Below are 14,805 nucleotides of genomic sequence, written 5' to 3'. Positions count from 1 at the left end.
TCCCCGGGTGACCACACCCAAAGGCGAAGCAGGGTTAGACCATGCGGCCAAGGCGGAAGCGTCCGACACGCTCCTCGATGCGAGGACCGACTGTCAAAGCCCAGCACACCACTGCCCGCCGCTGCCGCCACACCAGGTCGCGACGGTCTGGGCCTCCACGCCGTGGCCGAGACCGGCCCTCTGCCTCTAACCTCTCCCAAGGGCTGCGGGACGATTCCTGCCCACGCTTCTGGGATCAGCTGGAACGCCTCCTCCGGGAAGCCTCCCACACTCCCCGGGACTCCTGCCCATCACTGTGACACCACCTGCCTTTGCACAGACCAAAGAAACAGCAGGGCCAGGGTGGTGGTTCTGGGCGGAGTTGGATGCTAGAAGCCCCTGGGGAGCGTGGTTGCGCTGGGTGGTCCCCGTGCACAGCCGGGGCCCAGGAAAACTGTGTACTGGAACCGAGACTCCCAAGCCCGCCTCCCATCCTGAGTGTGGGTGGGGGGAGGGCGCACGCTGTGAGGGTTCAGCGAGGGCTTCCCCCTCCTCAGCCCCCTACCACCTGCTTCTTCCCGTCGGCTCTCCCCACAGCCCTCCCCTCCAAGGCAAGGATTAACAGCCTGGTTAGCACTCTGCCCAAACTCTCCCAGCCATTCACAAATTTTATTAGTATTTATCAAGCCCCTGGTAGTAGCAGTCACTGTGCTAGAGACTAGGGATATGCAGCGGACATGTCAGAAAAGGTCCCGAGATGTTGGCCGTTTTAGGTGGGGAGATGGTCACAACACCAGCAAGCCGATGAGTAACTTCTGACGGTAAGAAGTGCTCTCGACGAACTTAGAGGGAGAAGAGATCGAGCAACGAGAGGCAGCACAAAAGGAGAAAGTTAAAAGCGAAACGCTGAAGAGCACACGGCCCCGAGGATCAGATGTGGGGACAGTCCAGTGGGAAGCCACTGCGGTGTCTGCAACGAGGGACACGCTCTGACTTACTCTTTTATGAAACCACCATCATGCGGTATTGTCGCCGTCTCCGCACAAGGCTGTGCGTTCCTGGGCCAGAGGCTGGCTCATCTTCACGTCTGTCCCCAGCGCTCAGCCCGGGCCTGGCACAGGGTAGGCGTTGAGTGGCTAGTCGAATCTTCTGGCCTTTCGTGTGTTATTTCCCTTCCGTTCACCAAGCTAAACTTCAGCTCTCTGGTTTCTGCTCAGCGGGATAGCTTTGCCAGAAAGCACCAGATGAACCCCAGTGTTGCCGGGACCAATCCTGAGACTCCTGTTACATCTCTGCGATTGATAAGCCACATCGGGACCAGACTGAACCTCAACAGTTGGCATTTTGAACCCACGTGCAGGACATAACACAAAGGAAGACCATGGGCTGCAAACTGATGCACTGACCATGTGACCCTGGGACGTTCCCTAACTCCCCAGAACGTGAGTTTTCATCTGTAAAATGGGTCCAGTGGTCTGATTTCTCTCTCGGACGACGCCCGGCACTCAGAGGCGGCTCAGACGCTTGGTGGACCAGCAATGCTCCCCTCCCCGAAGAGGGTGAGAGGGCCTCTGCCCACTCAGCGGAGCTGGCCCTATGGCCGCCACTGTGGAGATGCAGCATGGCAGATGCCGGCAAGTGGTCACAGGCCTGATCGTCTTCGACCCGACCTCCACGGTGAGAGCCCACATCAGGAGAGACTGCTCCAAGTCGGCTGTAATCCCGCTCTGGGCACAGCTGACGAGCAGGTACGAAGTGGCCTGTGCCCAGGCCAGGTTCCCCTCGGTCCTCAGGGACACCCTGAGGTCTTCTGGAAGATTCTCTGCTGTCTGTGCACCACTGTCTGACCTGTGTCCTAGTCGCCTTACCAAGAGAGCAAAAGGAAACCGGGTGAGTTTAGCAATTTGTTCTTGGCAAGTCCGTGGTGGCCCCGGCGGTGCCCGATGCCGTTCCGGCCACGGCGAGTTGCACCCGGTGACTTGCCGCTGACGCCGCCGGTCAGGAAGGCGTGCTTTTCCACTCGCCTGCTTCTCCAAAGGGGTGACAGACAGATGCCGGCTGCCTCGAAGCGCAACAGCTGCCGGTTCCATGGCGGCAACAGTTTCGAACGTGCAAACTGCTAGTAATTTGGTAATTATTGCTGACTAGTTCTCAATTTAGTGTCCCTAAATGAAAACAAAGGGACTTAGCTCTATCAATGGGTATTTAACACTTTTTAAAAAAGTGTTAAATGCTCATTTTCTTTAAACTTCACCCCATCTCACCACATCCTCCCTCTCCCCTGCTCATTGCACAAAATGAGATAATCTTAGGTGACAGTGAAAGTCTCGTTCGTTAGAAGGCTTAGATTGCACACAGATACGGTATCGACGCCTGTATGACAATAGCTATCTATTGAACATCCACAGTCTACCAGGCACTTAACATGTGTCGACACGTTTAATCCACATAAGCGACACTGTTATTATGGACAATAAAAAACAAGCGAACAGCAGCTCATGGAAGCGAAGTGCTGTGGCCGGTCTCCCCGTCAGTGGTGGCGGAACGAGGATCTGAGCCGGGGTCCAGCCTACTCGTCCCTACTCACCAGGCCACACCGCCAGCCAGTGTGCGACGGAAGATGCCAGGCCTGGCGCCCTCCCTCCCTCCGTCCTCTCCACTGCCCACCTCCCTGCCGCCACCTCAGCTTTGCTCCGAGCCGCAGCCCCTTCTCACGTGTCCTCTGCCAGGTGTTCACCCCCTTCACCCCTTCCCGGCCACCCCGGCCAACAGGAGCCTTATGCTCCGCCCCACACTATCTCCACCTTTGGTCTGCACGGCTCTGACTTACACTCCACTGTTCACGTGCACACACATCCATCACAGCCCCAGACAGACTGCAGCAGAGAGCAGATCTAATATTTCACGTCTGACCTCCCGCCAGGCCCGGGGCGTGATGGATAGGTCCCCGCCTTTCACGGCACTTGCTCCTGCAATGATTAACGTGGCTCCCTCAGCTCTGGCATTTAGCACCGAGAAAGCTGATGGACCGATGACATGTCTCTGCGGCCGGCCCATGTCCTCATTAGAAGCTGCTCCCACAGGCGAACAGGAGGCATTTATTAAGCATCTCCCGTGTGCCAGGTGCCGTGCTAGGCACGTCACAAATACTTTATCTTGTTCACTTCTAACAACCCGGAGACAAGAGGATTCATCACCCCCACTTAATGGATGAGGAAAGTGGGTCAGCGCAATCACTACTGGAGCTGGGATTCAAATCCAGTTCTGCTCAGGTGGGAAGCCAGCCTCGTCTCCACTGCACCAGCGTAAGACGGAGAGAAGGCAATACCTTACCCACATGCAGGTATTTCTGGGGCTGCATTTCTCTGTGTACGCTCTCTATTCCCTTCTGGACAAAGCGGACCTGTTAACTCTGTCTATAGGCTTTTTTCCTTCCCAGGAGGGTAGACGGTTCTTAGCCCTTTTAATGACTTAAATCCTTAAGGAGTGGAGTACATCTTTAACACAGGAAAGGGGGTAAGAGTGTACCCACCCATTCCTGTCCATTCGAAACTGAACCCACCCATGAGCACACCCCAACCCACGCCTCACACACTCACACACCACTTCACTCTGGGACCCCCCAGGACGGGCCCCCTCCTGACTGGCCTGCTGGTACGCCACACCGCAGTGGCCTGACATGGAGGCCGTAGCCTGCTGCTGACTTGGCCTGCTCCTCAGGCCAAACAGCCTCTGCCCAGGATGGCCTGCGCTAGCCTTCCAATACACTCCACCAGGAACCCTCCCACCCCACACTCACCTGCCGCACAGCCTCGCCCGAACACAGGTTAGGGCGCAGGGAACACCCTTAAGACACACACGCCTCACACAAGCTTACCATTTGGCGGGGTTCATCCTTCCCTGGATCTCAAGCCACAGAGAATCCAGGATCTCAGCAAGAGATACCATATCTTTCTTACCTGCCGAAGTCTTAGCCTGTCTTGTAACTCTGGTCAATGCAGAAATGGGTCACTGGCACTGCAAATCCGACTTTCCCTGCTGCCTCAAGTCTAGATCAGAGCTGGCCTCACTGCCCACTTCTGTCTCACTAGTGTTTGGGGTTGTGACTGTACAACACGCCTAGACTTACCGAATAGTAAGTAGCCACGTGTGATTCTGAAAGGCATCCTTCCTGCTCTGAACTAGAAAACTCGCTCAGACCACAGGGTCCCAGGGTCATGTCATTTCTCCAGGACTCTGAAGCCAAAACACAGAGATGTCAGCAAGACCCTGAGTCGGTGAATGCCGTCACAAGTTGGAGCTCCTCGTGGATGTGTTTTCCTGTTGCTACAAGTGTCCCACTAGCTTAAAGCAACAAATCTCTCATTGAGGTGGCATGAATCACTACCTCACACAAATCCAGAGAAAAAGTCCACATAGCTGGGAGGAGGTGGATCAAATACCAAAACCTTTAGCATCTGGTTCAAACGCTAAGGGGGGTACATAAACATGGCAACAACCACAGGAATGACAAGTAATTGTGAAACAAGAAACGATGCACTAAAGTTTACTCCCAGTGACATGAACACTGGACTTCTGACAGGAGGTGGCATGTTGGTTTGCAAATGAAAAGCCCATTTCTCAAAAAAGGATGGGGCAAAGGCTGTTCTGGGGGCTGGAGGAAACCCTACGAGGCCTGGAAACTGGGCTCAATTCATCAGACACTCACCTGAGCCAAGTCACTGCTCAGAGCCATGGCTTACTCATCTGTAAAATGGGAAGAACAGAAACAGAATAGCCATTGCAACAAAAAGCACCTAGATCTGAATACTGTCACTTAACGAGTAACAGAGTTACACTTCCTGAGGCAGGAAAATGGTGACAATACCCAATGTCAGGAGGAGATGGCGGAACTGAGTAACAGCTGATGTCAAGTGCTCATCACAGCACCAGACACACAGGGAGTGTCCCGTAACCAAAATGCCTAAGACTTACTGTTCATGACACTATCCGGCGAGGTTCTGAGCCCCTGCATGATTTATCTTGGCACACTTGATGTCTGCCCTTCAAGGTTATTATAAACATGTTCTAATGTGTAAATATGAACACAGGAAAGTTCCCAGAAGGATATACACTAAAATACTAATGGTGGTTTATCTCTTGGTGCTAGGAATATGATTTTTTTGCTTACCTGCTTTTTCTAAAATTTTCTACAAACGTCCCTTAGTAAGGCGTAGTCCTATTTTTTTATGCTAAAATACATTAAAATACAATAAAAATCAAGACACTGCTCACAAGAACCCCCACGTGAGCCATTTCTTTCGGAGGTAAGGGCTAACAAAAGCTCTGCTCTGCTGGCATGTGCTTTTCTTTTTAATAAGACTTATCCCCTTCTTCACTGTGCCACCAGGGAGTACAGTCATATTTTAGTTCAGTCATTTAATTAGGTTCTTATTCCTTCCACATTTCTATATTAATTTCCCCAGGCTTGAATTTCTATCCTAATTTGTGTTTCTCATCCCAATTTTGTAGCTGTTTATATTTTACTACTTTCCCAGGTTTATCATAAATTTGTTATCTACAAATCCTTTGAAAAATGAGGCCCAGCAAACATACACAAACATGCAAACAACCGATGATTTAAAGGACTGTTATCGCCAACGCACTTCACATTTTGTCCTTGCATTTCAGAGTTCTTGTGTTAGGACATTAAATGACAGAATTACCACCTTTATATTCCATTTGAGATTTTTTAAAAATGCAAAACTGCAACATCTCCCTATAATAAAATACCAAAACTGCAAAATCCTAAAGTCTCATAATAAAAGTCAGTTTTATTAAATGCTCATTCTCGAAATTACAAATACTCCTTTTTTAATTATTAAAAAATCTCCAACCCCAACTCATCCCTCTTCACCCGCCCCTCCAAATTAGGTACTATCCAAGCAGAGGCAAGCCCAACGACGTCCACCTACACCCCAGGCAGGAAGACAGGAGGTCCCCAGAGGCCGAGGCATGCTGCTGTTACCACCCACACTGCAAAGCCCACATGTGGGGGTTAGAATGGGAACAGCTAACAAAACAAACAGGAGGAGAAATGGAATGGGCGAGCTGACAGAAGACTTATAATTTATACCAATTTACAGACACTGTAGGTGCCCACCAACTCAAGAGAACAGACGGAGCTAATCGGAGCTAATCGCACAGAGGAAGCGAGCCCACCCACCCGGCCCACCGCTGCCTCCATCAGGCCCTCCCATCAGGAGTCATTAGGAAGCCCAAACAGCTTCACAGTTCCTGTTTCCCGACTACTGTCATATTTGCCATCTTTGTCATCACAGGCAAATGCCAGCAGAGGCCTTTTGGGGTGCCAAGCCACAGTGAAGGTCGGGGACTCACACTGCACCTCCCATAGCTTGTCTCCTATAAAAATCAATATAGAGAAACCAATCAATACATGAATAATAAGAGACCACACTCATTAAGTACTTAGCTATAGTAACTCCTTTAACCCACTTAGGAGCCCCATGAGATAGGAACAATCATCCTCCACCCCTCTCCCCCTTTCGATAGAGAACACTGAGGCACAGAGAAGTCATAGCCAGCAGGCAGCAGAGCAGGATCTGAATTTGGGCCAGTTAACTTAGGAGCCTATGCTTTGAACCCCTATTCTATACTCCCTGGAAAAACAGTAAACGGCAGCTGATGTCTACCATGCACCCCCTATTAATCAGATGGGATATATCACATCCATTTATTTCCATAAAGTATAATGACAACCCAGCAAGACAGGCAATGATTTTAAACCCAATTTTATAAAGAAACAGGTGACTTAAAAGGTAAGTCACACCTCAAGGAAGCAAAAGTCAACACAAGAAGTCTGTTTCTAAAACCACAGATCTACCCACTAATCCTCAATGCCCTGTAATAAGAGTAATCTCTGCTTCTTCCCAACATTTTACACCTCCCCCTTGCTGAAGTTAAACACGATCTTCTAAAGCTATTATTCCATTAGTCCTGTGTAACTTACTTTCAATTTTAGAGTTAAGATTAATGTAGTAAAACATTTACAGTTTGGTGCCAATTTAAAAATGCAGGATACACTCAATTATATACTTCAAACTAGTCAGCTAAGGTATGTGAATTTATATGTTGCACATTCGTGCGTGCGTGCGTGCATGTGCGTGTGTGCGTGTGTGCGTGTGTGTGTGTGTGTAAAGAGGGGAGAGAGAGGGGTTTTTTGCTTTTGAAGTAATTCTACTTCAAGGACAGTTAACCATTCTTCCTGGTGCTGGGATCTGGCAGGCTATAGCTCTATGTCTGAGCAAAGTTCTGAGTGACACAAAGAATGGTGTCACAGTGTGCTACTCCTCCTTCATTTCTCTTTGGGCCTTTAACTTCATGTCACTCATTATAGGATTGGTCAACATATTTACATAGTTCAAGAAAACCAGAGCAGACATAAAGAGGCCTAAAATGTTTCCCAAAAAACTATGTGGCTTCATAAAATTTAACATCTTGTTTATTAGAAAGTTTAGTCTTTGAATGAGAAACAGAGTGCTGTGTGAGAATGACATTGCTATTCCAGACCATCAAAGCTCCAACAACTTATACAGCATGTATGGGTGTGTCCAAAAAGCTGACAATTAAATGGACTGTATTAAAATGAGGTTCTGTTATATATGCTATCAGGAATATATAATGAATTCTTATAAGGTACAAAATTGTATATAATATATGATTCAACGACATATATGTGTATGTGTGTGTGTGTGTTATTTGTAGGAGGAAAAAAATGGAACAAAATATACTAAAATGGTAGCAATGATCCTCTCTAACTTATGGACCTGTGTGTGCCTGTATATTTGCAAGCATTTTCCAAATTTTCTATAATAAACGTGTATGACTCTTATTTTACAAACCACTACGTGAAGACATGCATAAAATTCAAACAGGTCGAGAGTACAGCAGCACTGTACAACAGACTCATCTGTGATAGAAATGTTCTGCATTTGCACTATCCAATACAGTTCCCACTGACCACCTAGGGCCACTGAGTCCTTGAAATGTGCCTCGGGCAACTGAGGAACTGAATTTTTAATTTTGTTTAATTGCTTTTAGTAATAATTGATCATTTAAATTTATTCTTTTTCCCTATTGCAGTCTTCCCCCCAATCTTATAAGTCTGATATAAATTCCTCCAAATGTTTTTCTACCAATTTCCCTTTAGTTTCTTTACCTAAATGGGAACACATCACATACATGACTGGCTACCTGCTTCACTCATTCGGTAGGTATTATGCCTTGTGCATCTTCCATTTTAGCGCACATAGAACTATGTCTTTCTCTTGGCACACTGCAACATGGATGTATCACAACTTATTTCATTAGTCCATTATGATGAAAATTTAGACTTTCTCATTTATGTATAAAACAATGCTGTATATTATTGTGCTTTAATAATCATCTGGCTTTTAATTTTTAACCCAGGTTATAGAGAAAAAAATTTTTTTAACACAATACATTAAAAATATTTGTCTAAATAATACTCTATGTCAAATAAAACTGAAAAGTAGAATTTTTAAAAAAATGATATAAAATAACGTATTTATCTAAACTATTTAGAAGAAGTAATTAGGCCATATCTGATATATTCCTGAAAGATTACATGTGAATTAAATCACATTTCATATGCATTAGGTAAGATAGCAAATAAAAAGAAACTTGCACAAGATGGAATGGGACAAACACGTCTAGGCATGCACTGTTCTGGAAGCAAACGCTGTAGTAAGCACCCTGTAAGGTGGTTTAGTCCTCCACTTTGGGCTCAAAGCTTTATCCAAAATGACGACCACACAAGTAAAATGAAGTACAGAAAGGACACTCATCAAAGCACTACTTATAATGGTGCAAAAATTAGGAGCCATGCAGTAGGATATGGTTAAGTATACTCTGATGCAGTCAATGGAATTCTAACCCCATTACAAGTGGCAGTAAGCTCCGCAGCCGCCATCATGTAAGAAGCTGTCACACTGAGGGTGGGGCGGGGGACCCAGAGCAGCAGGCGTGCAGCCCAGCATCACAGGAGTGAGGGTGACACACAGGAGCTGCGTGTCGGGATGGCTGGACCCTTCTCACCACAATGTTATCAAAACTGGCACTCTTTAAATTGTGGAATTTCAAGTTTTTTACATCTTCCTTGACGTTTTCTATACAGATTGAATTTTTACTAAAGTATCACATATTTTCAAAAACAATATAGCTACATTTAAAAAATCTGAGGAAATTCTTTTATAAAATGAATACTCTCCTCCCATCTTTCTATTTGCAAGTTTTGTTGCTTTTAAAGCAAATCACATCTACTTAAATTATATATATATATTTTACATATGTATTTATATATATATTTACATATATATTTTTTTCACATATAGGCAAAAGATAAAGAAATATATCGCAATGCTACAAAGAGGTTGTAGTTAGATGGTGGGACCATGGCTGACACTTTTTTCTTCCTACTTTCTATGTTTTAATTTTTTCATTATAACGAAAGAAAAAAGTTAATGAAATGCAAAATATTTTCCTAAATCGCTTTCCTTCAGACCTGCCTGTCTCTCCCCTTTGCACCCTCATTACCTGACTATAACAGTCATACTATGAAGACAAATTCATTTATGCTAATGCTGGTGAAGTAGTAACGAGCAGAGATGAGACCACATGACAAGAAAAGTCCCGATGACCAGAGATGAAAGAAGATTCTCGGTAAAGTAGGGAGGGTTTTAGTTACCTGTCTCTACTTCGGCAATGTCAATAAAATGATCTTCCGATGCTGACGCTAGCATTTTCCCATCGTGGCTAAAACTGAGGGTCCTCACAGGCCAGTCCAGCCTGTAACACACAGTAGACAGAGGAGACATAAGAATTACCCAATAAGAGGGCACGATTTCATCCCAAATGAAATAAATTTTCCCAACAAGGAAAGTGCTGGCAGAGTCGCTTACCTAGAAAAGCACCGAACACACACTAATTCATCCACATCCCAGAGGCTGACCAAAGCATCTGCACTTCCTGTGGCAAAGTACTTCCCCATGGGATCGAACTTGATACAGATGCAGTTAGAAGGATGGGCATTGATGGACTGCACTGGCTTCAGCTCTGGGTAGCTGAGAAACAAGACAGACAGCAATCAAACTATGGGAAGAGGATTGTGATGCTCAGACAATAATAGGAGACACTAAAGAAAATCGAAGTAAAGCAAAACAAAGACTGCCATTCAAGAAAACTTTGCTGAAATAAAGATTTCAAACAACATACTGAAACACCACACTATACTCCTAAGAATATGAACCCGGACATGAAAACACACAGAAGTAAAATTACTAGATTTAAAGAAAATTAGATTATCATTAACTTTGACAGTACCACTTTATGCCAAAAGAAGTTAGAATAAAATATTTAAGATACACAAGCCAAAAAATATAAATCGAGGATTTTTATATCTAGCAAATCAATTAAAAGGGCCAAGTAATAAACACAATATAATAAAGCACCTATAAGTTGTGTAAATATGTAAGTTATAGTAAGTATGAACCTGAGGAATACTGTTCCTATGAACCCTTCCTGAGGAATCTAGAGAATGAGCTTTGACTACCAAAATGACTACAGACTTATCAGCATAGGGCTGGTGATGAACAGTGCAAATAGTTTCTTGTATAAACTATGTGAGGTTAAAAGGAAAGATATAAAACAAAATGGCTATAAACTCTGACAATATATAGTATTACTATTTTTTTTACATGGAGGAAGAATGAAGATACTGAGAGCAAAACTTACTATTTTAAGTAATTACACTAGTGGTGGGGGGGAGGTAGTTATTCTACAAAAACTGTATGTGTAACATGGAATAAAGATAATAACCATGGGATATTCTAATTCCATAAATCCATGCATCTTTGAAAACCAGAATACTTGGTTTGGAAGGAAAGAGATATATTTGTAATATAGAAGAAGTTTAGTAAAATTCCTGTAGTCCTGAAATTTTTTTTAGGCGAAGCAACCGTTGGTTGACCTCACAGATTGCAAGGACCTTGTCATCTTACAATCCCTTATTTTTTTTATTTTTTACATTCCTGGAGGGAATGTAATATTTAGGCTGAGACTTTAAGGGTGCAAGTCAGCTATAGTTCAAGGTGCATCTAGTTCTAGTGCTCACCTGCTGACTAATTACTTAACCTCTCTGAATCTCGGATCCTAATTACTTATCAAAAGGGAAGCACATCATGAATCCCCTAGAATTTCTGTGAGGACTCAGCAAAATATAAGGCATCTGGCTCAAAAGTGCTCAGCAGAAGTTAGGGTTATTACTATCTATCCTTAAAGCTCCTTTAAGATAGACTCACATCTAATTCATCTCTGTATCCAAAGATATGACAGTCCTCTAAGCTAGGACCCCCTCACCTGAGGATGTTGATACAACCGTTGCCATTTGTCAGGAAGAACATGTTATTGTCATTGTTCCAGGAGATTTCATTGACCTCAAACTTGAACTGTTCCTCTGCTTTGGAACGGTGTGTCTTGGCATCAATAAAGGTCACCACGTCATCCTTGTTGCCTACGGCGATGGTCTGCCCATCGGGACTCCAGCAAATATTAATGTTCTCTCCTAGGAAACCAGATACGATCAATAAGATAATCTGTTTGCCCATTATGCTCCAGAAGTTTCTTCTGTCATCCTGCAGGGAAGACCAGAGCTATCTCCAGAGCTCGTTCAATGTCCTGGTCAGTGGAAGGCAACTACCACCAAGAAGTCAACTGAGTCCAGAACATTAATCTACAGATTTCCCCACTTGGTCCTCACAATACTCTATTATTATCACTTTATTATCCCCATTTTACAGATGAAGAAATGAAAGAGAAATGAGCCAAACATCAAAGCTCTGAAGCAACAAAGCCAAGCTCTAAACCTAGGTTTGGCTCCAAGTCTTATTCTGTCTCTCATGCTAGCATTTCCCAAACTAGTCATTCACATGCCGCTTTCACAATTTGTGTCCTAGTCACATAACAGCTATAATTTTCTTTATTGAACAGTTCTCTTTAAATTGACTTAAAAAATTACTTAAATAAATTGACTTAAAAAATTACTTAAATAAATTAGCTTCAGTTTTTTAATAAATTCTATGAGCTGGTTTTTCTCTAATAGACATTAAAACGTATACATAACCGTTTTTTAACGTTCATCCATAAACCACCTAAATCACTCATGCATCACTCACTGCATATCTGGGGAAAGTACTGTGTCATTCTACCCACAGACGCAAGTCTTGTCACTAAAGTCCAGTGGCTCGCACTGAACACATCGATTAAAAATCTCATCAACTTAACTGACTCTAAGATGTATATATTTTCATATTTGATCATCTACAATGTATCTTCAAACGTGTCTCAAAATTTTTGGTGTACATGATTATCTGGAAGCTTTCTTTTATAATAGCACTTAAAATATTGCAAATTATAATCAATGATATCTTAGTCAAAAAAATATGACAAATGACCTCAAGGTTTACAGAACAATACCTGGTGAAGAACAGTTTATAAATGTACTTCACAACTTGCAGGTCACTTTCTCCCAGACCACCAAGGCCATCAAGTTCCAGCCTTCTGCCAATCAGCAATTTCCCAAACGCTCCATGCTGTTCCCCCTTAGAGCTGCTCCCCACCCCTACCGTACCCTGACCACCAAACTCCTATGGCGACTCCACGAGTTCACTAAAATTCTATGAGGCCTTCACTGCCTCCCTTAGGGCAGCCTTAAGCATTTCCACTCTGGGGATCCACCTTAAGCACATCTCCGCTATAAGATGAACCACACCACGTTATATTTTTTTTTATGTATATGTCTCACTCTCTGCACTAAACTGTGAGGTCCTTGGAGCTGGAGATTATCTATTCAGCTCAGGATGTTCCATAACTAGCACAAGGCCAGACCCAAAAAAGATATTTGGGAAATCTACGTCGAATGAGTATAAGTATACTGCTTATCTTCCTATTGTCTCTCTCTGAAGTCACCTTTGGTGTTCACGGTAGCAATGCATTTGGTAGTCCTCACATCCCAGATGCGAATAGTTTTGTCTCCAGATGCAGTGACAAAGAGGTCAGGATTACTCGGATGCCAACAAAGCTGGTCCACACTATCTCCATGTCCCCGATAATTGTTTTCTTTGACCTAAAAGTACAGAATCCAGATGTCACTTCACACGTATGTACCTGTCGCCACATGTAACTTTCTTAATCTCATTCAAACCAAGGTATCTTGTGATCAACAAAAATGTGGATAAGAAAGAAAAGTTCAGTCCTTCTAAGTCTCTTCCCCAAAATTCTTCCCAATACCCTCCCTCCCTTCCTCCCCTGTCACTGCGACCCACCTGAGGCGGGGTTCCTCGATCAGGGCCCTTGCTCTTTTGCCCTCCCTGGCTTTCCTCCTCCTTCCTGGTTTTCAACGCTTACTGTGCTACCGAGGTTCCCAGCTCACCTGCTCATTCCCACGGGGGGCTCTGTCATCGTCGAAGGGGCTCTGCTCCCTATGACAGGGGCCCCAGGACAGCCCCGGGTCACTCCGACCATTCTCCCACGCCCAGCCTCGCCCCTGTCCCATCCCCATGTCGCCCTGACCACCTCATCTTCCTCCCACCACGCCCCCTCGCCTGACCACCGAAGCCCGTTCGCGCCCCCCACATCCCCTCATCCACACCCCCTAACCTCCCCAACACCCCCTCATCCGCGCCCCCAAACCTCTCCCCGACACCCCCTCATCCACGACCCCAAACCTCTCCCCGACACCCCCTCTTCCACGCCCCCAAACCTCTCCCGACACCCCCTCATCCACGCCCCCAAACCTCTCCCCGACACCCCCTCTTCCACGCTCCCAAACCTCTCCCGACACCCCCTCATCCACGCCCCCAAACCTCTCCCCGACACCCCCTCTTCCACACCCCCAAACCTCTCCCCGACACCCCCTCTTCCATACCCCCTGACCTCTCCCGACACCCCCTCATCCGCACCCCCAAACCTCTCCCCGACACCCCCTCTTCCACACCCCCGACCGCTCCCCCGGACCCGCCGCGTCCCTCACCGCCATTCTCGCCTCACCACACGTCGCTCCACCCCAGCCCTTGCCCCTGGCCTTGGCCGGGCCCTGGCAGCTCACCAGCCGGTCCTTCTCCAGCAAGAAGACGCTGGCCGTCTTGTCAAAGGACCCCGAGGCCAGGCGACGCCCGTCGCAGCTCCAGGCCACCGAGTGCACCTTGGCGCTGTGCGCCGGGAACTCGCGCGTCTTGCTGTGGCCGCGAAACAGCTCCTGCATCCCGAGCACGTAGCGCGTCGGGCCGCTGCTCACTGAGCACCAGGGGGCCATGGAGCCGGGGCCGCTCTGGCCCAGCGCCGAGGGCCCCATGGTGGCCGCGGGGACTGCCATGCCGCGCTCGCGGCGGTCCGCGCGGACGCCGCCGCCTCGGCTCGGTCAGCGCCGCCGAAGTCGCCTCAGCTCATTCAGCGCCGCCTCAGCGCCGTGGGGCCCGCCGCCGGCGCCGCGCGCATGCGCGCCGAGGAGCGGCGTCTCCGCGCAGCCGCAGTGCGGCCCGCCCTTGGGGCACGCAAGTCCCGGCGTGCCGCGCGCGCGCCTTCGCCTTCCAGTGCAGTGACCGCCCGCTTTAAATTTACATCGCCCTTAACAGTCCCAAGGTATTTCGGGTTCCTGTTTACCCCTAACCTGCTGCCTGGCAGGTATATTTTTACCTCCGTTTAGTCGAAGACGGAAACTAACGCTGTCCTTCTGAACTTCAGTTCCCGGTC

The 14,805-nt window shown here is 46.7% G+C and overlaps 1 protein-coding gene across 1 annotated transcript; it reads right to left on the bottom strand.

The window, feature by feature from the left end:
• Nucleotides 1-5,767: 5,767 nt before the first annotated feature.
• THOC3 (THO complex 3) lies at nt 5,768-14,533 on the bottom strand. The gene is made up of 6 exons (XM_016155221.2): nt 14,162-14,533; nt 13,024-13,180; nt 11,416-11,620; nt 9,960-10,121; nt 9,746-9,846; nt 5,768-6,381 (listed from the first exon to the last, which is right to left on the bottom strand). Exons 1-6 carry the CDS (start codon nt 14,426-14,428, stop codon nt 6,218-6,220), a joined length of 1,056 nt encoding a protein of 351 aa, XP_016010707.1. The 5' UTR covers nt 14,429-14,533; the 3' UTR covers nt 5,768-6,217.
• Nucleotides 14,534-14,805: the final 272 nt, after the last annotated feature.

This window comes from Rousettus aegyptiacus, unplaced genomic scaffold (assembly GCF_014176215.1).
Source record: "Rousettus aegyptiacus isolate mRouAeg1 unplaced genomic scaffold, mRouAeg1.p scaffold_m13_p_7, whole genome shotgun sequence".
NCBI lineage: Eukaryota > Metazoa > Chordata > Mammalia > Chiroptera > Pteropodidae > Rousettus > Rousettus aegyptiacus.
Note: the sequence above shows the minus strand (reverse complement) of the source record. Positions and strands in the feature narration are given on the sequence as shown.